This window comes from Pan paniscus, chromosome 5 (assembly GCF_029289425.2).
Source record: "Pan paniscus chromosome 5, NHGRI_mPanPan1-v2.0_pri, whole genome shotgun sequence".
In the NCBI taxonomy this organism is placed as follows: domain Eukaryota; kingdom Metazoa; phylum Chordata; class Mammalia; order Primates; family Hominidae; genus Pan; species Pan paniscus.
The window spans coordinates 136804887-136828559 of NC_073254.2; the positions used below are offsets into that span (position 1 = coordinate 136804887).

The 23673-nt window shown below is 36.5% G+C and overlaps 1 protein-coding gene across 3 annotated transcripts in view; it reads right to left on the bottom strand.

Annotated features, from left to right (window-relative positions):
* Positions 1 to 2030: 2030 nt before the first annotated feature.
* GPRC6A (G protein-coupled receptor class C group 6 member A) overlaps positions 2031 to 23673 on the bottom strand; it is a 36926-nt gene continuing 15283 nt past the window's right edge. Inside the window, exons 2-6 of one of the 3 annotated variants that reach the window (XM_003827579.6) lie at positions 19505 to 19808; positions 16871 to 17182; positions 10545 to 10757; positions 5668 to 5791; positions 2031 to 3202 (exon numbers count right to left, since the gene is read on the bottom strand). In XM_003827579.6, coding sequence (XP_003827627.2) covers positions 2088 to 3202; positions 5668 to 5791; positions 10545 to 10757; positions 16871 to 17182; positions 19505 to 19808 — 2068 coding nt within the window. In that variant the 3' untranslated portion in view covers positions 2031 to 2087. Of the gene's footprint in view, positions 3203 to 5667; positions 5792 to 10544; positions 10758 to 16345; positions 17183 to 19504; positions 19809 to 23673 lie in introns of all 3 variants that reach the window. The other 2 variants (XM_003827577.5, XM_003827578.6) reach the window with 2 other exon arrangements.

A 23673-nucleotide genomic window follows, 5' to 3' on the forward strand; every position in this document is an offset into this window, starting at 1 on the left:
ATTAAAGGTGTAGGACAGTGAAGCAGGCAGCAGAGTCAAGGATGCATCCCAGGGGCCTAACTAGCCCAAAAGTGGTACTATTACATACTGAGAAATAAAAAACAGGAGGAGGAGAAGGAGAAGGAAAATATGGGTTAAATTTTATGCATATTGACTTTGCAGTGTGAGGGGGAACAAGCAGCTGGATTGGTTGGAGAGTGACCTGGGCCAGAGATATGGTTTGGGGAGTCGTTTGGGTCAAAGTTAAGACACAGAGCTGGGTAATATTGTAGCAAGACAGTGTGTTACAGGAAAACAGATGTAGGTTGAGGATGAAACTCTGGGAAGTACTCACATTTAATAGTCAAGTGGAGGAAGACAAATCTGCCAAAGAGTTAAAATGCAATGGCCAGGGTATCAGAGTAGAACCAGAAAAGCCTTTGCATCAGACTTAAGAGTTTGACTCATTGAAGGCTTTGTAAATTATAGAGGGAACCAGGAAGGGGAATTTCGATGAGGAAGAGTTAGATCAGAAATATAATTAAGATTCAAGGGAGATAAACACTTAAAAATAATTATCAAATTTGAGAGATAAAGAGTAACAGGTAAACTTTCCGTGAACTATTTCATCAGAGGTGAACTAGAAGCCAGATTTTAAATGAATTGAGAACTAATAGGTCACAAGTCAATAATGACAATCTTCCTCTAAGCAGTCTATTGTGAGATGGAGGAAGAAAGAGGGTGACAGCTAAGGAAAAAGTAAAGATTTGGCACAGTGTTATTTTGTATATTTATGTTTTATACAGATGGGAGCAATGTGAACATGGCATCCAAATCCTTATCACCAGCCCTGACCACCATTCCCTGAGCTCACTGTCTTATGTTTATGTGGATGTTTGATACATCTTAAAATTCTTCCAGGCATCTCAAATTCAACATTCCATCTTCTATTCTAAGCCACTTCCTCCTCCTATATTCCATACCACCTTTCAATAAACCAGACTAGAAGCCTGTAACTCATCCTTCAACAACCACTTCAAATAAATTACCACCTTCTATATAGCTTGAATTCACATACATATCCCCCTTTCTATTCCCTGGTACAGATCCTAATCGTCTCTTAACTAGACTCCATTCTCCACCTCGTATCAGAGTGATCATTCTGGGGACTTTGAGCTACTTGTCCCTTCTGTGCCAGACACTTTAATGGCTACCCACTGCCCACAGGACAAAGACCCATGTTCCTTAGCAAGAAACTCCAATGGGTGGCATTCTCTCATGACCTAACCTCTACATACCGAAGAGGGCTCCTCTCCAGTAATACCAAAATGATAATTCCTTGAATGCACCTTCTTGTCGCACTTTCTGTTGTTGCTCCCACTTTCCTCCTTTATCTAGAATACCTTTCTGTGCTTTCTCTAATTAGCTAACTCCTACTCATCTTTCAGGGTTTCACCTAAACATCATACTCTTTATTTAAAGTCTTCTCTTAAGCCTTCCCATCCTCTCCCAGTGTGGTTGAGTGCCATTTCTCTATACCACTGTAATGCTCTATATACATTATAATCATAGACTTCCTCACACTGATTGAAGATGTTGATATGTGCCTGTTTCTCCTTGGATTTTGAGCTCCTTGAGATCATCAATGACACCTTGCTGCTTTTGTACCTTGTTATTTAGCATATCAACTGGTTCATAGTAATTGCTCAAGTGCTTGTTCAACTACACTGAACAGTGGAAGAAAAGTAAAAATGCTCAAGAGAGGAGAATCCAAAGAGATTTGAGAAGAGGGTGTCGGGAATGGAGTAAGGATGACACATTACGGGACAACTTTGAATAGAAGAGAAGTCTTTAACGATGTGCCTAAGAGGAAGCAGGTAAAGATGGAGACCAATGAAAAAGGTAGGAAATGAAGGGAGCTTCAGGCTGAAGGCTTAATTCTATTTGTTAAATAGGTGATTGAACAGAGTGACTGTTCAACTAAAACTTGGTAAAGATGGTGGCAAGGAAATATATATGACATATTTGCCGGGAAAGTAAATTTATATCTTAGATGCAAAGACCCTGGAAACATTTTATTCTGGAATGTGGCATCTCCTAAGGCTTATTCATATACTTGACATTCTTTTTCGAGGCAAAGTTTTAGATACACTTGTGGCATTTTCCCTGCATATGTGTGCAAATGCTTGTGCCTGAAGATCTTTGCTTTTCTGCCAGGTTGCAGACTTGCCACTAGAGCTGGGATTGGTCATTGTGACATTGCCGCTCATGGAGTCCAGTGAAGCAGGACTCAGGGCAATGCTGCTCACACTATGGGAAGAATAACTGTAGATCATCTTGAGAAAGGCAGACTTTGTGTTAATCTCTTGCTTACAAATAATAACATAGCATTTGGGGATGAATGTGCAACACAGGATTCCATAGTTAGATATTAATATGACAATAATCTCCACAGCTGGTACATATTTACCAAATGTGGTAGCATAGATAGGGATGAATGTGATCCAAGCTATGAAGTAAATGAGCATGCCAAATGTAATGAATTTGGCTTCATTGTAATTCTCAGGTAATTTCCTGCCTTTGAAAGCAAATATGAAGCAAATGAAGGCCAGGATGGCAATGTAGCCCAGCATGGTGCCAAATGCAAGTATGGATCCCTCCTCACACTCCAGGATGATGACTCTGGGCAAGGAGACATTCACCTCTACAGTAGGTGCTGCAAAGATTAGCCAGAGTGTGCAAATGACAACCTGGATGCCCGTGCAAGTGAAGATAATAAGGATCGGTCTATAGAGGCACTTCAGAAATTTCTGTAATTTGGGATCAAAGCTGAAGGCTAGCAAAATTTTCAGAGACTTCGTCAAAATGCAGGAGATGCAAAGAGTAAAGCTCACTCCAAACATTGTCTGCCTGGTTTTACATGTGAAGTCTTGTGGTTCTCCAATGAAAAAGCTCGTGCTGGCAAAATTGAGGAAATGACAGAGAAGGATCACATAGCAGACTCTTAATCCCCCGGATGATTTCACAACAGGTGTGTTCAGGTTTCTTGTAAATATTATGCCAACAACCAGAACAAATATGATTCCCAGTAGGGAGAGAATCAGGAGTAGGATGGCCAAGGAGTCATTCCAGTTGAGATATTCCACTTCCTTTTCAAAGCACATAGTGCTCCTAACAGGGGCCCAGTGAGTTTTGTTGTTGCATAAAAGGCAATGAGGCATATCTAAAAGACAGAGGAGACGCAGTTACATTGTCAACATTTAAACTAGGTGATAGTCCACAATACTACAAATGAGATTCATCTTCTTTAATAGTTCTGACTAGAGAATAGATATAGATGATTGTTACATTGGTTACTTATTAAAATAAAACATGCTAAAACCCAAAGAAAGTGAGAGAGAAAGGGTAAAAGTGAGGAAAAAGGAAAAGAAAGAGAAAATAGAGGAAGAAAAAAAGCCAGCTGGATTGTGAATGTTTAGAAAATGAATATACTCAGAATAGATGCTAGCTTCTTATGCATTTGCTATTATAGATGATGGTTCCAGCACTCTTAAGAATAAGGTTTTGGAATCAGACGTAGCTTTTCTTATCTCTTCCACTTATAATTCCTGTAAACTTGAACAAACTAACTGAACTTTCTGAGCCTATTTCAGAATCTCCCATATCTCAAAAAATAATAAAATGAAAAGACTCTGCCGTATTGTGATGCCGTACTTAATGAGATTATAAATGTAAAATGCTTCACACAGACCATTACACATAGTAGACCCTCAATGTATGGGAGTTGCTATCGTGAATAAGGGTGCAGTTCTTTCAAAAGCAGAGGCAATATGGCTAGGTCACTCTGAAAGCTTGAAGTCTCTTTCTAAAAGTGAGATAATGCAAAATTGTAATCGATGGCAATTGATGAAGAATTAAAGTTTATTTTTTCTCCAAGTAGTGGGTAAATCAGAGCCTCCCACACTGTAAGTGTTAACTTTGAAAAGTATTTATGCTTATTCTGGCTGCAGGGCAGCACAAATACTTGATTTTAGAGTTTTGTCTCTAGAAGTGATATTACATTTGCTCCCCATTCCAGCCACCCAAAGTTGGTGAGTCTCAGCTGCAATCAAAGGGCCTCTGTCAGGGCATTCATCTGATTACACCCCACAGCCTGTACAACTCTTTAAAATTTTGTGTTCTCTTCTTTATTAACCTCAAAGTAAGGTTGTATTTCTGTTTATAAACTTCATGACCCTTCCAGCCTCCTCCTCTTTCCGAACTCTATTCCCCTAAAAAATCTGTTCTTTTCTGTTTGCCCTGTAACCACAGTTGCTAGTGTCTGTCATTTCATTCGTCCAGTGGACATTTAATGGCCTCATCTAGGTATGGGAGCTGTGTGTTAGAGAGATAGAGAGGAACAGCAGATGGTATCCTTTTAGGCTTTCCTAACTCCTAGCTTATCCTCCAAGTTGTCTTCAGTCTTCTACATTTCTCCATTTGTTCTTGGAAGCGACTTACCCTGTTACCAAAAGAAAACCCAGATACAGCCTTTAAAGGGTCCCGTACGTCTTTATGGAAAATAAATGTTACATACTCCTTGTTGTTTTTATTTCTCTCACTTGGAAGGTAGTTGCTAGTTACCATGTTGCCTGAAAAACTCCCTCCCTAATTATCTAATTTTTTAGGCAGTGGTATAGCATTTTTATTTATTGATAATTTAAATGCTCAATTCCACTAATATAAACATTATTAAACATACCAAGGAATGGGAAAATTTTAAATGTGAGATAGTAAAATGCAGATACATATAAAGTTTTGATACTCTCAGGTTGGAATAAATGGCATTTTTTGTGTGACACAATAACAGAACATGAATCTTGGAATATTTTCATTGGTATACTTCTCTTCTTGAAGCCGGTAAGCAAAAAGAATAGGCATTTGGGGACTATTCCAGTTCCGGAGTTCTCAGCTTTTCTACAAGATGAATGGGAATGCTCTAATAAACAACAACATCTGATGCTTTTAAATTAGGCTTAACTCCAGGGAAAGTGCTCATAGTTTCTTTTTAGGCTCCTAAGGCTGCTGACCTCACTCTTGTACTTTAATTTGTGTATTTTGCTTTCATTTTGTGAAATTTTTAAAGATAGGGTTGGCAAACAGTCATTTACTAGCATCTCATCCCTGTTGATAGTTGGTCCCTTGTCTCACAGAAGTTTCTTTTAGGTTTAACTTTTGTTTCCTGGTAGAAATAATAAGAGTGCCAGGATGTGCACACCTGTTTCTTAACTCCGGGTGCCTCTGGGTTTCTATTATGTTTAGTTAATTCAACATTTACTTATTTGTATTTTTTTTGTACCTCAGTTACAAGCCAAGCACATCTGTATAGGGATACATGGACAAAATTGACAGAGAACTTGCATCACTTTAAGAGTTGCATACTTTAAAAAATATGAGCGAAGTGATAACATTTTCCCTTGGAAGTAAAGTAACTTTTACATCTCTATTATTTATTGGCTGTGCACCTGTTGACATAATAGAGCAAATTCCAAGATAAAATGAAATTTCACTGGAATTTAATTTCACAGGAGCATGGGAAGCTTTTTAAATTTTTTCAAATGAAAAAACAAACCAAAATAAAATTCATGCAAAGAAAAAAAAAAAGCCTAAGAGGAATGATTCAGGTGTATGTGGAGTGACTGTGATTACCTGTCTGATTAGTGTAATGATTTTCAGGACAGTTCTCACATTCATAGCAACAGATGTGTTGACTTCTTGTAGTTTTCTTCATTTGCCCAGGACTGCATTCCTTGGAGCATTTAGATTGAATTTGCTATATTAAAAGTGAAAAAAAAATCACAAGTAAATTTGTAAAAAAAATTATCCTAATCGATTATCCTCGGCTTAACTTAAAGATATATTTACTAAATACTATTTTGGTCTTTTTTCATAGGATTATAGAATCTTTTTGCCATCGTGGGAAATGTAAACAGGATTTTAAGATGGAGAAGCTGCTTTACGAAGAACACAGTTTTTGTTGCATTAATAACTTCTGTAAGCAAATTATGGAAATTAGCCCTTTCAGAAAGTCCCTAGTAGAGGGAGAAATGTGTAGTACTAGAACTAAAGAAAATAATGACGGTTTGGAAAGTTTCAATCCCATGTTGAATGAAGGGTTCCACTAGATAAGAAAATAGCAAATGGCTAGATTTTTATAATCTTTAAAAGAAAGTTTTTATCATGCTGTCAAGGAGCATGTCCTGTCTAACTCCAAAAAATTTAAAAAAAAGAAACATTTTGAGTTTAAAATAAAATTTAAAATTTAATACTCTAATTTAATATTAGAATATTAGATTTAAAAGACAGGCCTAAATATATACTATTTAAATAATCTTGAGAATTCAAGTTATAATTTGCATGTCACAATTTGAATCACTGCAGCGTTCTACTTTTATGGAACCCTAGCTGGTAATTCTTTGCATTTCAGCTATGTTATTCTCCATTCATAGTCCCTTTCTCACGGCATATCTTGTGAGAGAAATCTGCTTTGTCATGTCACTTTTACCCTTGGAGCAGAGCAGAATGGTTAAATGAGTCTTTCTCAAGATTCTCTTATCCATAATTTCCTACTCTGGAACACAATTGAAGTACTAAGCTATCCAGTCTTTCTCTGGAAGATGCAAATGATCTGTCTGAGAGAGAAATGAAAAGATTCAGTAGGCCCTGGGTCTGCAAGCACTGGTTTTCTTTTTCTCTCCAGTTATTGCTGACCTGGGTTTTCAGCAGGCAGTATATATGCCTTGGGAATTCCCCAGGGCAAACTTTTAATGTATCTACTCTCCTGGAGGGTGCTCAGAGGACCCAAAAGGATTTTATTTATTTATTATTATTATACTTTAAGTTTTAGGGTACATGTGCACGATGTGCAGGTTAGTTACATATGTATATATGTGCCATGCTGGTGCGCTGCACCCACTAACTCGTCATCTAGCATTAGGTATATCTCCCAGTGCTATCCCTCCCGCCTCCCCCTACCCCACAACAGTCCCCAGAGTGTGATGTTCCCCTTCCTGTGTCCATGTGTTCTCATTGTTCAATTCCCACCTATGAGTGAGAATATGAGGTGTTTGGTTTTTTGTTCTTGCGATAGTTTACTGAGAATGGTGATTTCCAATTTCATCCATGTCCCTACAAAGGACATGAACTCATCATTTTTTATGGCTGCATAGTATTCCATTGTGTATATGTGCCACATTTTCTTAATCCAGTCTATCATTGTTGGATATTTCCGAGATAAAGCCAGACATTGTTAGGGTCCCCTCTCTCCCTCTGCATCAAGAGCAAAGACAGTCTAAAATCTTGTACTAATTACTTTAGATTTCAATTGATTTAGGATTATCTGATGTTTTGGACTATGAGTTCTGGTGACTTACCAGAAGTGTCAATACCCTAACTAGCCTGCAAATTGACAAATCCGGAAATCTGACCTAAATGATTTCAGATATTGTTGGTTTTTAGTGTATCCTTGAAATAATTATAGGTGTCTCCATCAGAAAGGAAGACTTGTCTCTCTGTTTGTAGTGGTCAGCCTCTTCCATTTAGTCACTAAGAGCCTCACATAATTACCTGTCATTCTGTCACCTTCTCTTCATTAAGTGAATTCCCTACAGAGTCTGGAGATAAGTATTGATAACAACAGTGTTTCTTGCAAAAATAATAACCATCTCTGCATTCAAAAAGGAAATGAATCAGAGCATGTTTTAAAAGTTTCAGTATGAGTTACAGTGTTTAGCAGAGTGCTGGGTTCGTAATGTAGTTGTGAGGATAATGGTAAGGAAAATGAAGATGATGACAGTGAAAGTTTGAGAACACAGAAGAATGGCTACGTTTCTGTCTTTCAAGGAAGAAGTATCTTGCTTTACTAAAACTTTTACAGCCAGGGGAAATCAGATTAAGGAAAATGGTTTACAGCATTACTGTGTTCATTCTTTCATTCACCAAATATTTGTTGAGTGCCTATCTATATGTTAGGCACTGTTCTAATTGTTGAAGCCACAGTGGGGAATGAAACACAAATATTTAGCTCGTCGAACTTAAGTTCTAGTTGACAAGACTGACAGAGTTAAAATAAGCAAAATGTACAGAATGACAGAAAGTTATAAGTGTTAAGGAGAAAAATAAGGATAGGACAGTGAATAAGAACTACTAGGTTGATGTTGCAATTTTTAAATAAGGTGTCCAGGGAAGCTCTCACTGAGGTGGTGACATTTTAGAAAAGACAGAAAGGAATAAGAAAATTAACCACATGAACATCAGAGAAAATTATTATAGGCAAAGGAAATAGCAGGGGCAAAGTCCTTGGGCTATGAGAAGGGAAGCATGCATGGAAGACCGAAAAGCCTGTGGGATCGCAGGAGGGCTGTAGAGTAAGGGGAGGGTGGGAGATAAGGTCAGGTTCGTACTGGGGGTAGGTTGTGTAGAATTTTTAAAGATACGGCTTTTACTCTCAGAGAAATAGGATGTCATCAAAGGATTCTGAGCAGAGCACTATGTTTTACAGGACCACTTGTGTCTCTGTTTTGAAAACAGACTGAAGGGGGCTGGCGCGGTGGGTTATGCCTCTAATTCCAGCACTTTAGGAGGCCGAGGCAGGCGGATCCCGGGGTCAGGAGTTCAAGACTAGCCTTGTCAACATGGTTAAACCTCGTCTCTACTAAAAATACAAAAATTAGCCGGGCATGGTGGTACACACCTGTAATCCCAGCTACTCGGGAGGCTGAGACCAGCGAAATGCTTGAACCTGGGAGGCAGAAGTTGCAGTGAGCCGAGATCACGCCACTGCATACTAGCCTGGATGAGAGAGCAAGAATCCATCTTGGAAAAAAAAAAAAAAAAAAAAAAAGAAACAGACCAAAGGAATAAGAGGGGAGGCAGAAAACCTTCTACAATAATCTGGGTGAGAAGTGATTGTAACAGCAGTGGAGTAGGTAGTAAAAAGTGCTCAGCTTCTGGACACATTTTGAAAGTAAAACTCATTGGTTATGGAGTGTGACCGAAGGAGAGGTGACAAGAATCCCAGCAGGTTTTCTCATGAGCAACTAGGAGAAGGGGGTTGCTGTTTATTGAGAGGTGAGTAGGTTGGGAGAGAATATCAGTTCTGTTTTGGAGATTTAAGTTGACTGCTACGCGTCCAGGTAGAGATGTCAACTAGGCAGTTGTATATTTATTTGGGTTAGAAGTCAGAAGATAAAAATCTAATAGTCATCAGTCTCCCATATAATGATATCATTTAAAGCCCCAAACCTGGATAAGATCACTAAGGAAAGGTGTAGATAAAAAGAGGAGCAGTTCTGAGTCCTGGGCACCTGAATGATTAGAGGTAGTGTGAATGATGAGGAACTAGCAAAGGAGACAGAGAATTAGTGGCAAGATACACAGGAAGAAAATCAAGGAAATGTAGTGTCATGGAAGCAAACAAATAAAATACTTCATTGAGGGGAGAATAATTAGCTGGTAAGTGATATATGTTAATATTTGGCTTTATTAACTTTGGTGAGCTAGACAGAAACAATTTCGATGGATTGAAGAGGATTCAAAAGAGTATGGGAGGAGAGAAATTGGGGCCATTAAATGTATTCAACTGTTTCAGGGAGTTTTACTGTAAAGAGAAATAGAGTATACAAAGAAAGACTTGGGGGAACAACAGAGGTTCTTTGTTTGTTTGTTTTAAGATGAGAGAAATAATGACCTATTTATCTCATTATGTGTATAATGTAGAAGAAAGAATGATTGAGAATAAAGGAGAGAGGGTATAAAATTACCAAGTAATGTCTTTGAATAAGTGAAAGAGGTTGGGACCCAGAGGTGAAGTGGAGGAGCTGACCTTGACTAGGGGCACAGACAGTCTGTCTATAGTGCCAGATGGAAGGCAGGGGTACTGGCACAGATGTGACAGTGGCCACTGGAATTCTCTTCTGATGTTTCAGTTTTGTTAGAACAGAAAATACAGTTAACTGAAATGAGAACAGGAAAGATGTACTGATCTCAGAGGAGAGAAGAGAAGGCATAAAATAGCCATCTAGGAAGGTGAGTTCATGAACTAGGGCAATAATCTGATTGCCCTGCAGCATTAAGAGCCCACTGGAGGCTAGAGATCATGAATTTAAAATGAGACTAGTCAGCAGTCTCCCCTCCCCTCCCCTCCCTCCCTCTCTCTCTTTTCTTTTCTTTCTTTCTCTCTTTCCTTCTTTCTCTCTCTCTTCCTTCCTTCCTCCCTCCCTCCCTCCCTTCCTTCCTCTCTTTCTCTCTCTCCCTTTCTTTCTTTCTTTTTTCCTTCCTTCCTTCTTTCCTTCTTTCTTTCTCTCTCTCCCTCTCTCCCTCCATCTCTCTCTCTTTCTTTCTTTCTTTCTTTTTCTTTCCTCTTTTGCCAACTTCAGCTAAATAGGAGCTACACTGATTAGGCAGAAACTTGATTAACAGGGATTGTGTTTGGCCAGATGAGTATGATGAACAGTGGGGGCCAAGGACTTTTGCAGTTGAGGTACCAATTGCTTTGAGTGCTACAAAACGGCCTACAACAAGGTTACCTTAAGATTCCTGAACTCATTTTTTGTTTCCTGATCTGGGATGATGAAGACATCATTCTGTAGGTCATATTCTGCCATCTTAGTGACAGTCATGTGTCCATTGATCTCCTTCCAGAGCACAACATCATATCCAGTATTTAAATCCCCATGAGCATCAAAATGAAATGAATTCCATCCATCAGTGAATGTCACATTTTTTAGCACACCAAGTAACTATAAAAAATAAAAACAGAGATAAGCACTTAAAATAAATGTTGCAAATGTATCCATTATTCTAATGATAACACTGCCTTATAAAGCATATCACTTAAAAATGAGGGAAAAAAGATTATAAATCACTGGTTGGAGAATTCTTAACTATCTGGCAACAATTTGAGAATGAATTTCACTTGAGTTCTAGCCTCATTTCTGCCTAACTTTTGCTATATAAATTTGGGAAAGCAAGTTAATTTCTATAGATGGTTGTTTCTAAGTATCTTCGTTTATCCTACAGAATTTTAGAATGGGTCCCCTGGTATAGACACCTGGGATCTAACTCTGGTTCCATCTCTCATCAATGCAAGTACAATTACTTTCTATCTGATTATCTCCAATGGTTCTTAAGTTTGTTTCAATGATTGAGTATGTATTAAAGTGATCTCTAAATTATATTTCTAAGCTAATTCACAAAATGATTTATTTTTTAACTTGAGAAGAAAGAAATATAAGGATAAATTACCTGTCTTGCTACCTAATTTGCACAGTGAGAACTTGTATACTATAGAGTTAGGACAAAAAATATTTTGTTTACAAATGGGGTAGCCATACTGAGGTTGTGCTGTAGTGGAAGAACAATAGGCTGGAATGTAGGGAAACAGGCTGCTCTTCTGGCTTCACCATTAACTTAATATATAAGTATGCCAAGTAAATATCCTCTCTGAATGCTTTCATAATGGCCCATTTATTATCTAAATCTATGGTTCTGTGTGGCTTTTGTTGGGTATAAAATCTGTAGAATAAGGCAGAAATTATTCTATTTGAAGACAATTATTCTATTCTATTTCTTTTGAGTTAACTTTTTATGAGTGTTTCAATTTTTTGTCAATAGAATATAAAAAATAAGTTATATTTTCAAGTAAATAGATTAGCTATGATGGTAACATCAATGAGAAATGTTACTTTAGCAGAATGTCTACATGTGTGTATTTATGTCCCCACAGATGTCTTAGCTCTTTTAATGAATATCAAGTAATTAGTGTTACTTTAAAGAAGCAGGATATCAGATCTAACATGGTGGAATTCACTAACAAAATTTTATTCTAGCAATTGCCTGGAAGAAAAAAAAGAGGAGAGAACAAAAATAAAAGAATATGCAAGGGCCTACCTCCAATGTTCTCACTTCTATCTGTTGACTGGTTTGTTTCTTCTGTTCTTTCCTTAAGCAATATACACATGTAAACCCCAGTAACTCAGTTCTTTAGGGAGCACATCCTCTTCCACACAAGTGTTTAAACTATAATTTCTACCTCTTTTTTCCTGTGCTTAATTAGGCTTTATAGGCTAAAGTTCTCACATGTATTTGTTCTGTAAATAATCATAAAATTGTATAATGTAAATAAACTTCCACAATTTTATGCTTGTTCTTACAGGAAACAGGGTGGAAGCAAATACAACAGTATTTTCATTACTCATTAAATATAATAAAACATTTGCTTTGAAGTAAGGTTAATCTTAAACATTACCACTCCAGTTATTAAGCTGTTAACTGCTTTTTCATATCATTTAAAAAAATTTTCATGGAGACTCTGAAATTCACTATCAATTGACACTACAAAATTTAGAGAATGGGATTTGCATTTCAATTATTATCTTATTCACCTGTGTATGATAATGCCTAGTTTTTAAGCACACATGGCCAGGAATCACACCAATTAAAGTGATATGGTTGATATTGTTTTTCATTGTCCTAACTGTGCTGATGCTTGCTCTACCTCCGTAAGTAAGGTTACTGTGGAAAGAGGTATCTTCATGGCTAAGTTAGAGAAGAGCAGAGGAAACATCCTTGCCTCTGTGTCGTGATGCCCAGACTATACCTTCTTTTGTGAAGTTTTCCATTGTGAAGCAGAAAACACATTGATCTAAGGCTGGGGCAGCAGTTTCATTGCTAACTGTGTGAATCACCACGGGACAGGTCTTTACTGTTAAGGTTCCCTCCATCTCTAAACTCTGACAAGTCTTGGTCACTAGAAACACTTCTTCTTACTACTTCTTCAAGATGGAATTTAAGGAAGATGAGTCCTGTCGGCCTACCATATTTTATAAAGATTAGAGGTGGTGTATATCAGTACCTAGAACCATATGTTTTAAAAATTATTAGTTACTATTATCTTACCATGCCAAAATTACTCTCATGTCTCTCTTGACTTCTGGACTAATATGCAACTACCTTGCTACACTTACTAATACATGTCTCATAAATTCATCAAATTCAACATCTGCAAAATGGAATGCTAAATATTTCTTACTCCCACCAGACCTCCACTTTTCTCTATGTTTCCAGCTTGACAAATGACACCAGTTGTCCAATATTGGAATCATCTGCAACATTTTTGATGCTCTCTGTCATCATTTACATCCAATGGATCTCCAAATACTCTTCATCCTCCCTCTTAAATATCCATATATACATCTTTTCATCCTTATTTTCATACCTGTAGGCATTCTTATCTTATGTCTGATTTACCAAATTGGTGTTTCTTCCTTCAGTCTTGTGTCCCTCTAATCAATTCACCTTGGATGGAAAAAATATCATATCACTCTTCTGCCTGAAAATGTCTTTAATTAGCTGCCCTATCCTCTGTCAAGTTCAAACCTTTGAACATAGTTTGCAACATTTCCATTTAAGGGGGAGTCCCTATACTAGCAGTATCAGCATCATCTGGGACATTGTTAAAAATGTAGACTTTTCAATCCCACTGTGGAACCACTGAATTAACATGATAATAAGATTCCCAGGAAAGTCAACTGCACATCAAAGTTTGAGATGCCCTGATGGACAAGGCTCTAATAATATGTCTTTCACTCACTCATTCAGTTAGTCCATTACAGCTCTCATGCAAGACTCCAGTCATATGCCATGATTTCCTGCTTCCTAAAGATGCTGTGCTTTCTTTTCTCCCTTTTCTGGGACTCTGCTGGAATATTTCTGTTCTGGCTAACTGCTACCCTTCCTTGCATTCACATAGAGGTCATGTTTTTTGGAGAATGTTCTCTGAATTGTTAATACTGGATTAGCTGTCTCACTTATGTACTTCTCTGCCATCTTGTGTTTATGTGAAACACTATAGTGCACCATCCTTCATTGTAATCAGCCCCTTACTTGTTTGATTGTATATATCAATGGACAGATAATTCCTTTAGGGAAGGAATTCTGTCCTGTTCTCCGTAATATCTTCACCACTCAACACACTGCCTGAAACATTGAGACACCAAACATTTGCTAAATAAATATATGAATAGAAGTTCAACTATTAGGCATTCTTTCATTTCTCATACATCACTTACTACCTTATATATCATCAGAAGTAAAGGAAAACAAACAAACAAAAAAACCGAAATCTCTAGTCACAGCAAGGAGGTGGTATCCTCCACACACATCTGAGGAACATTAAAAATCTGCTGAAGTAAAACAAGCACGACTGTGGTGTCCCTGAGTATGGCTCACAAATATGACCACATATAGGGCCAAAATAAGTGCTATCCTCAAACACTGGGAAAAATTAACCCCTTTAAAATTATTTGCATCTAAAATCATTTAGAAAGTGCTATTTAAATATTAGTGAATTTTGCTAGGGTACAAAGTAATCCTTAAGAATGTATCATTGACTAGGGACCCTAAATGTTGCTGATCTTTAAAGTTTAAGTCTACAGAGATTTCTTTATAAAAGGATAACTCTTTGTATTGTTTGTCTTACTGACTCTAGCACTGACTTGATGTGGCTCACTGACGTCTTGATCAAAGGAGCAAGTCATCCCCCTGTTCTTCCTTTCTAATCTGTTTCTGTTTGTTTCTAGATTAACAGGCTCTGAGGGCAAAAAGAATGACTCCAGGCTCCTAGTGTTTAAATAAAACATTTTAGGAGACTCTGCTTAGATAATTTCTTCTCAAATCTTATCCTTGAAGTGTTTGAGACTTATTCCTAATTTAAAATACTTTCTCTATTTTTCCCCAGATCTTCAGGGGGTGAATAACTCTTGCTATTTGCATTTCTTTGTCCTTATGAGGTTCTTTATATAACCGCCCCCCGCTCCACTTTATGTCATCTGTCTCCACAACTGTTCTCTATTTCTCTTTCTCAATCTCTTATTTCTAAAATTCTATGTGGTGGTATTATTACTGTAGTCTAATTTTAAAAATTAAAACTGTTTTTCTGCAGTGCACCAGGCCAAAAGCCTTGAAATCTATTAGAAAACATTGTACTGAACTTGGAATATAGTGAATAATGATGATCTAAAAAAGATAATTTATGGTTTTTACCACCATCATTAAAGTTTTATACTACAAAGAGAATGCTTTCATATAGGTGTCTTAAATTCATCAGACATAACTATATATATATTAAAAGAGTGTTTGCACTTGAGAAAATGTCCTAATCTCTAGTTTTACCTCCTTATTAGATTTTTGGCTTTGTATTCATAAGGTGAAAAGTAGTTTAAAAGTGAGCAATTTAAAATACCCTCCCACCATTGCATGATCCTCCCAAATGTTAACTGGTCATATCAGACCTCGGATATGGTAGTTTTGGGTGTTTAAAGTAAAAAAAAAATGACAAAAGTAGAAAAAACTTGTTCTAGATACCCACTTGTATGATCAGAAGAATTGTCTCATTTCTTTTACCTTCTTTTCTCTTACAAATTTAAAACTTATATATTTTGTAACATGATTCTGCCTCAGGACATACAAGTTTGCCTTTGAATACATATTATTGAGAAATTTATTTCTAATAAGTAAAACATCATTATTAAAAGAAGCAATTTACTTTTCAATGCCTTGTTCAAGGGCATTTGAGAAAGCACAATGGAAAATTCTCACTAAATTAAAGCCATATTAAATTTTAAGTTTCCCCAAACTAATCAAAGAGAAGAAAGGGAAAAAGCTCTTTTACACACAATTGCTGGTTTCTTTAAACCTGGAATATCATAATTGACCTAACAACATTCCTTTGAAGAAGACTGGAGTCCAAGTCCTTTACGTGTATACATATACACATAAAGACCATTAGAGTCTTTATGTGTATATGTATTTATTTACTCTACCTCCATCCTAACTGAGAGTCTTAACTATAGGTGTTGGGATTATAAACCACCAAAGACAGTGAAAAGCAAGGAAGGTGGAGTCAGAAGACCCAGACTGCAGTTGTATTTCTGGTACTTCCCAGCTTTAGTTTCCGCATCCATCATATTTAGTAAAAAACAAAAGGATTATTAAACATGTCTGCTCTAACTCTTGTGTTTTTTAAGAGCATTTAAAAGCGATAATTTATATGACTCAAGGAAAATAGCAACATCAAAAGAATTTTCATGAGAAATAAAAGAATACAACTTTGGTAGGTAAGAGTAGGAAGTGAAGATAAAACACAACTCTGTTATCTTGAAGAGTAAGGCACTATGATAGAAATGCTGGTTATTTAAACACTGAAAGTGTCTATTTATAAAAGGAATAGGATTAAGAGCAATTAATATAAATCTTTGCAAATTAAAACAAGGGAGGAAATGGGGAAAATGATGGTAGAAGAGTTTTTCTTGGATGTGTGAGTTAGTACCTCCCATGGTTGAAAGGCGTTGGGGTTCTGACAGTCACGAGCTTGACACAGATCCCGAATGGCATAACCAAGGGCAAACACTGCAAGCTGAATACTATGAATGAGTCCTGGCTCAGCATAGTCCCAGAGGAAGTCATTTCTCATGACGAAGTTCCTTTCTATAGCCTTGTTAGCCTTGTAGGCCAAAGTCCTTTGAGAATGATTGAATATGCATCGACTCAAATCAGTGTCCTTGACATATGCGCAGGCAGATAAATGCATGGCATATTCATGTAAGAGTTTGTGACTGTCACTGGGAAGCAAGTGCAGATTTTGAAGAAAGGAATGGAAAGAGGATATATTCCCTCTTCTAAAGGCAAACCCTACAACTTTGCCAATCTTTTTAACATTAGGAATGGTGGTAATCTTGGTGGCAGTTGACCAATTATCACTAGCAATCCACATCTTATTTATATTCATTTCAATGGCTTTATTGAAGAGATCAAAAACATGGAATTGCCTCAGAAATACCACAATGACATTAACCTGGGCTTCTAAAATGATTTTCTTCAGTGTCCGATTGATTCTGACTTCAATGGTATTATCTGAAAGAAAGGCTGGAAGAACCTCTTTGAAGGCTATGCACACGTTATTTGCTTCAGCCTGAATTATAAAAGTGTTAAGAGCCAATTGTCCATAGTCATCATCTGTGGTTATGATGCCAATCCAGTTCCAACCAGATTTCTGAATCAGGTGAGCCATTGCTTTAATTTGATGGAAGTCACTGGGCACAGTCCGTAAAAATGAAGGAAAGCGAATTTTGTCACTCAGGATTTCTGCAGTTGATTCATAACCCACCTGGAAATAGACAGAATATTTTAGTTATGGTGTTGATGAACTCCAGGTAACTGTTCACAGTAGGTGTTCCTTTCTTTGATTGCTGTAAATTTTCATGACTTTCCTTAAATTCTCTAGTCTTTTTCATCCTTCTCCTTACTTAGCCCCTGATGATGGTTTAGAATCATGGCTTTCTAATCATTTCATATTTTGTTTAGTATAGGCCCTCTGAGAATTCAGGCTGTACCTCATTTTCCATTTACACGTCTATATTCTTCTATATTTATCTTGTATCTTTGGCCAGGGGCCAAGAGTGGATATTATTTAAATACTTAGAGGTAAATGCAGTCCATCATATAAGCAAAATGCAGTTTGGAACATCAGTGTGTGCAAAATCTTGTCTAATTCATAATTTGGGTAATTTTATTCTAGGTAAAGTTAATCAGTCAAATAATCATCTTGTCCAGGGGTCAACAAAATTTTCCTGTAAAGAATGAGATATAAAATATTTTAAGCTTTTTGGTCATGTATAGTCTCTGTCATATCTATTTTTTTGTTACAACCTTTTAGAAATGTAAAAACTATTTTTAGCCTGAAAGCTCAAGAGCATGAGAACCACATTTGGTCCGCAGGCTGTGATTTTCTGACTCCTGATGAAGTCAAATAAGTATCAGCATTTTTGGAAGACCTACTTAATGTACACAAAGTTTTGCCTGATTCATAGCTTTGGTGAATTATTACCTTCTATAGATGCAATAGTAACATGTCACTTGCTCAGTATTTCTTTTTCTTTTCTTTCGTTCCTTCTTTTTTTTTTTTTTTTAACTACTTACAGCTGCCATGTGGTATGATGGAAAGACAATAGGCTTGGGAACCAGATAAACTGTTAGAATCCCAACTCCAATAAATTTGGGAACGTTATTTAATGTTTCTTTACTGTAAAGTTATAAGATTCTTGCTAAGATTAAAGGAGAAAATTTAAATAGATGCGAGCACATGGTGGACTTTCAGTAAACCTAAGTTCCCTTCCAAGTACCTGATGTTGCTATGCTCAGCCACATTGTTAAGAGCTGAGCTTTCTTAAAATTAGTGTTACCCATAGAATGTCCCCTTACCTTTTCTGCCGTCTATTACAGAAATTGCATTTTTGCATTAGCCAGTTGTTGTTAAAAAAGTCTGCTTTCCTTACGTATCACCTAACTAGTATCATACATAGTCTAGAAATTTTAAGCCAAAGCCTTATCTTTGATGTATTTGATAAATAGTTCTTTTTGTTTAACCGTTTTGGATTAAATTTTTTATTACTGATGTCACTAGGCTATAATATAATGGAATGCTAATAGTCTTTATTTGTATATGTATTTATTTACTCTACCTCCAAAATGTTATATATTTTGAATTCTTATACACATTCATTATGTTATATATATTTTCTGTCTGCTCACTTCTATCAGATGGTCATTTCTTTATCATCTGAATATAAGCCTTTTTCTTTTCTAACTTTTGGCTTCTCTTCTTCCTTAAGATTAGAAATCAGTGACGTAGAGAGTTACAAAGTAGTGTGATTTCAAAATGAAAGCCAAAGAGACTTAATTGACTCTGAGTAATGTTCAATAACTTAGTACACAGTGCTGTGATATCTGATTTTTTTTTTCAGAGAAATTTTTGCTTACTTTCTGGTTATTGGCTCGCATTCCAGGGAGATAAATAGTTCTACAGTCTTTGCTCAAAGCCTTCCCATCATATTCAGAACAACATGCAAACCGTCCCAGGGCTTACAAGATGCTACATGACCCAGGCTTTGCCTGTCTCTACAAAAGCATCTCTTACTATGTTTCCTTTTGCTTCAGCTGATCTAGCCAGATTGGCCTTTTTGCTATTCTTTGGGCATTCCAACTTTGCACTTGCTGCTTTCTCAGATACTCTTTCTCCCCTCCCTCATCCTCCCTTCACACTCCTCACTCAAGCTTGAGACTAAATGTCACTTCCTCAAGAAGTCTTCCTTGACCTCTCTATCTCCTTACTCCTTAGTCTCTTTAGTTTCTTCATAGCATGTGACTGATGTTATTTTAGAAACAAGGCAGTTTAGGCATGAAGATGTTTGTGTCTTATACAAATCAAGCTGAAAACGGTCAGAAACTAGACCTGATAGACTGAGGGGTAATTACTCCCTTAGTACTTTTTCACTATACTCTCTGTAATGGTGTGCATCCTTTCTTTAACTAAAAAGAAAGAAAAGTTAAAGTAAAAGTGACTCCCTAACTAGTTTCCTCAGGTTTCCCTGATCCTTTCATAATAACAAATGTGATCAAAAGCAATGTATGGAGGTAGCACAAAACCTACCTGTGGCATGAGCTGTAAATTCAACATCCTGGAGACAGCCATAGTTATTTCTGAGTACCCAGAACCTATGACAGCCTTAACTCTTGGCATGTAGCTGGAATAGTCACACTTAAACTCCACAGTTTCTCTGGAGCAGTTGAATTTAGACAGAAACCTCAGAGTGGCTGCCATTGCCACGGTGACTTCTGTACAAGTGTCATAGATTTCATACCCCAGTTTGACTCCAGATAAGAGTGTTGAATTGTTGATCATCTCAATGCTGTGTATCATGGCAAGAGTTTGAAGAAAAACTGATATTTCAAAGCTGTTGGGAAACAAGTATTTTTTGAAATCAGAACATAACTCTTCTATGGACATGGCTGTATCTCATTTTGCCTACATCTCCTCATAGCAATTTCTGGATGAGTGAAGCTTATCTCTTAAATGATGTAAATTTTATTTAAAAACAATTTTTCATGATAATATTTATGAAGGGTAATATAAGAACCCACAGTTTCTTAAAAGGAGTCTATGCTACAGGATTTAACCTTTTCTTGATGAATTTTTTGATCATTTTGAACACTGCAATATGAAGATGTGTTTGATTTTTGTTCCTTTTTGTAGTTAGAGATCAGCATTTTATTGCTGTCAAAATGCTTGCTTTTTAGACTCATAAGCCTGTCTTTTAGTTTTCTGATTCTAGTCTGTGTGATTGGAAACCAGATAAATAAGACTCTTAACAATTACATTTAAACAGCTTTGGTTAAAGCTTAACAGCCTGCTCCTAGATAAAGTGTCTTATTTTAGTTCTGAGACATAGCTATTTCCACATTCAGAGTACATTTTTTATACATCTTGATTTGTGATTATTCCAGAGCACTGAGTTGTCTGATTACAGATTTACTGTTAAGTTTATTTCATCCACCACTATATACAAGTTATTACAAATAGTGCCTAATATATAATAAGGGTTCAATACACATTTTTAAAATGAATAAAGGGGGATATTATTGTTCAGGGTTTGATATTCTAGTTTCTTTTTAGTTCATTAAGTTTTGATAATTAAGCTATTTGAATATTACTATTTGTCATTGTGAACCATGTTTAGATGGTTCTATCTCTACAAATGCATCTCTTACTCTGTTTCCTTCTGCTTCACTGATATAGCCAGATTAAATTTTTTGCTATTCTTTGGACATTCCAATTTTGCACTTGTTGCTTCTTGGCCAGATACTCTTCTCCCCTCCCTAAAAGAATAAAGTAAATAATAATAAAAATATATTAATAAGTTAAACTATTTGAAGATTACTATTTGTCATTGTGAACCATGGCTTGCAATGACAAATAGTAATATTCAAATAGCTTAATTTATCAAAACATAATGAACTAAAAAGAAAGTATATGAAAACCCTGAACAATAATATCTCTCTTTATTAAAATTTTAAATTTAATTAAGAAATTTTAATTTAATTAAAATTTTAATTTTAACATTACAATTTCAATTAAAAAAGAGAAGTAAACCCAGCTCATCATTGGCACAACCAACATTAGCCAGCACCACTCAGGACTTAGAGGGTCATCCTGTCACTGCCGTTGCCATCATGCATGCCACACAAGTGTCCCAAGAACCCAAGAAATCACCAACCTGCTGGTTCCATGGCTTCCACTACCAGTATTTGAGTAAGGCACCTGGAGGCCCAAGAATTGGCCTGGTTTGACCTAACACTGGTGCCAGTGTATACTGCCCTGGGACACAATGATGGGCATACTTAGCCCATTGCTAACACCACTTGGGCTCAGAGACTGGCTTACTTGGCATCCCAGTCACCAGCAAAACTGCATCATAGCTCCCATTAATAACTGTACCTAGGCCACTGAGGAAATGTCAGATGGCACTTATGCTAGTCACGGCCAAAGAAATCAAAGAAACTACACTACTACTGCAACCGGAATAAAAGCCAAAGGACCCTGCCCAACCAACACTAGCTATTCATCCTTAGGAAACATTCTCCCCCTACAAAAACAAATTTTTAAAAATTGGAAGAAGCAACTGAAACATCAGATGTACATATATTAACATAAGAACACAGGAAACATGAAAAAGCCAGAAAAATGACACTTTTAAAGGAAGATATACTATCATACTGGTCTTTAAGAAAAAAAAGTAAATAAATTTTTTTAAAAAGGAACACAATAATTCTCCAGAAACAGATCTCAATCAAAAAGCAATTAATGAAATTCCAGAAAAAGAATCCAAATTAGATTCTAAAGAAGGATAGTGAGATACAAGATAATTCTGAAAAACAATACAAAGAAATCTGAAAAACAATTCAGGATATGAATGAGAAGTTAACCAAAGACATAGATGTCATAAAAGAATCAAACAGAAATTCTGCAACTGAACAATTCATTGAATGAACAACATAACACATTTGAAAGCTTCAACAATAGATTAGTTCAAGCAGACAAAGAACCTCTGAACCTGAAGACAGTTCAGGTTCAACTTTTGAAATAACCCAGCCATGAAAATATAAAGGAAAAAAAAAGAATTAAAAAAAGCTAAACAAAGCCTTCATGGTATATGGAACACCATGAAGTGACCAAATATACAAATTATTGATATCCCAGAAGGTAAAGAGATATTGAAATAGTTAAACATATATAACAAAATAATAGATAAAAACGTTCCACATCCAGCAAGAGGTTTAGACATCCAGATACAGGAGGCCCAGCAATCCCTAAACAGATACAATGCACAAATTCTCCACAGCACATTATAGTCAAAATGTCTAAAGTCAATGACAAAGAGAGAATTCTAAAAACAGTGAGAAAAGAATTTAGTCACCTCTAAAGGAAATCCCATTATACTAACAGAGGATATCTCAGCAGAAACCTTATAGGCCAGAAGAGAATGAGATGATATATTTAAAGTGTTGAGGAAAAAACCCTGCCAGCCAAGGATACTATATCCAGAAAACTTATCCTTCATAAATAGAGGAGAAATAAAGTTGTTCCTAGAGAAGCAAAAGCGGAGGGAATTCAGCACCACTAGACTGGCCCTAAAATGCTCAAGGGAGTTCTATACTTGGAAGTGAAATGATGATGCTTATCATGGTGAAAACACAAGAAAGTGTAAAACAATGGTAAAAAAGAGGAAGGACTCAAACGATACTACTATAGATATTCATCTACCAAACCACAATGACAAAAAATGAGAAAAAGAAAGGAACATAGAATATATAAAACAAACGGTAAGCAAGAACATGACAGGAACAAAGCCTCATATGTCAACATTAACCTTGGATTTAAAAGGATTAAATTCCCCTCTTAAGAGACATAGACTGGCTGTCAATATTATACTAAATGGGCAAAAACTGGAAGCCTTCCCTTTGAAAACTGGCACAAGACAAGGATGCCCTCTCTCACCACTCCTATTCAACATAGTGTTGGAAGTTCTGGCCAGGGCAATCAGGCAAGAGAAAGAAATAAACGGTATTCAATTAGGAAATGAGGAAGTTAAATTGTCTCTGTTGGCAGATGACATGACTGTATGTTTAGAAAACCCCATCATCTCAGCCAAAAATCTCCTTAAGCTGATAAGCAACTTCAGCAAAGTCTCAGAATACAAAATCAATGTGCAAAAATCACAAGCATTCCTATACACCATTAACAGACAAACAGAGAGACAAATCATGAGTGAACTCCCATTCACAAATGCTTCAAAGATAATAAAATACCTAGGAATCCAACTTACAAGGGACGTGAAGGACCTCTTCAAGGAGAACTACAAACCACTGCTCAATGAAATAAAAGAGGACACAAACAAATGGAAGAATATTCCATGCTCATGGATAGAAGCATCAATATCATGAAAATGGCCATACTGCCCAAGGTAATTTATAGATTCAATGCCATCCCCAACAAGCTACCAATGACTTTCTTCACAGAATTGGAAAAACTTACTTTAAAGTTCACATGGAACCAAAAAAGAGCCCACATTGCCAAGATAATCCTAAGCAAAAAGAACAAAGATGGAGGCATTGTGCCACCTGACTTCAAACTATACTACAAGGCTACAGTAACCAAAACAGCATGGTACTGGTACCAAAAAGGAGATATAGACCAATGGAACAGAACAGCGGCCTCAGGAATAATACTACACATCTACAATCATCTGATCTTTGACAAAT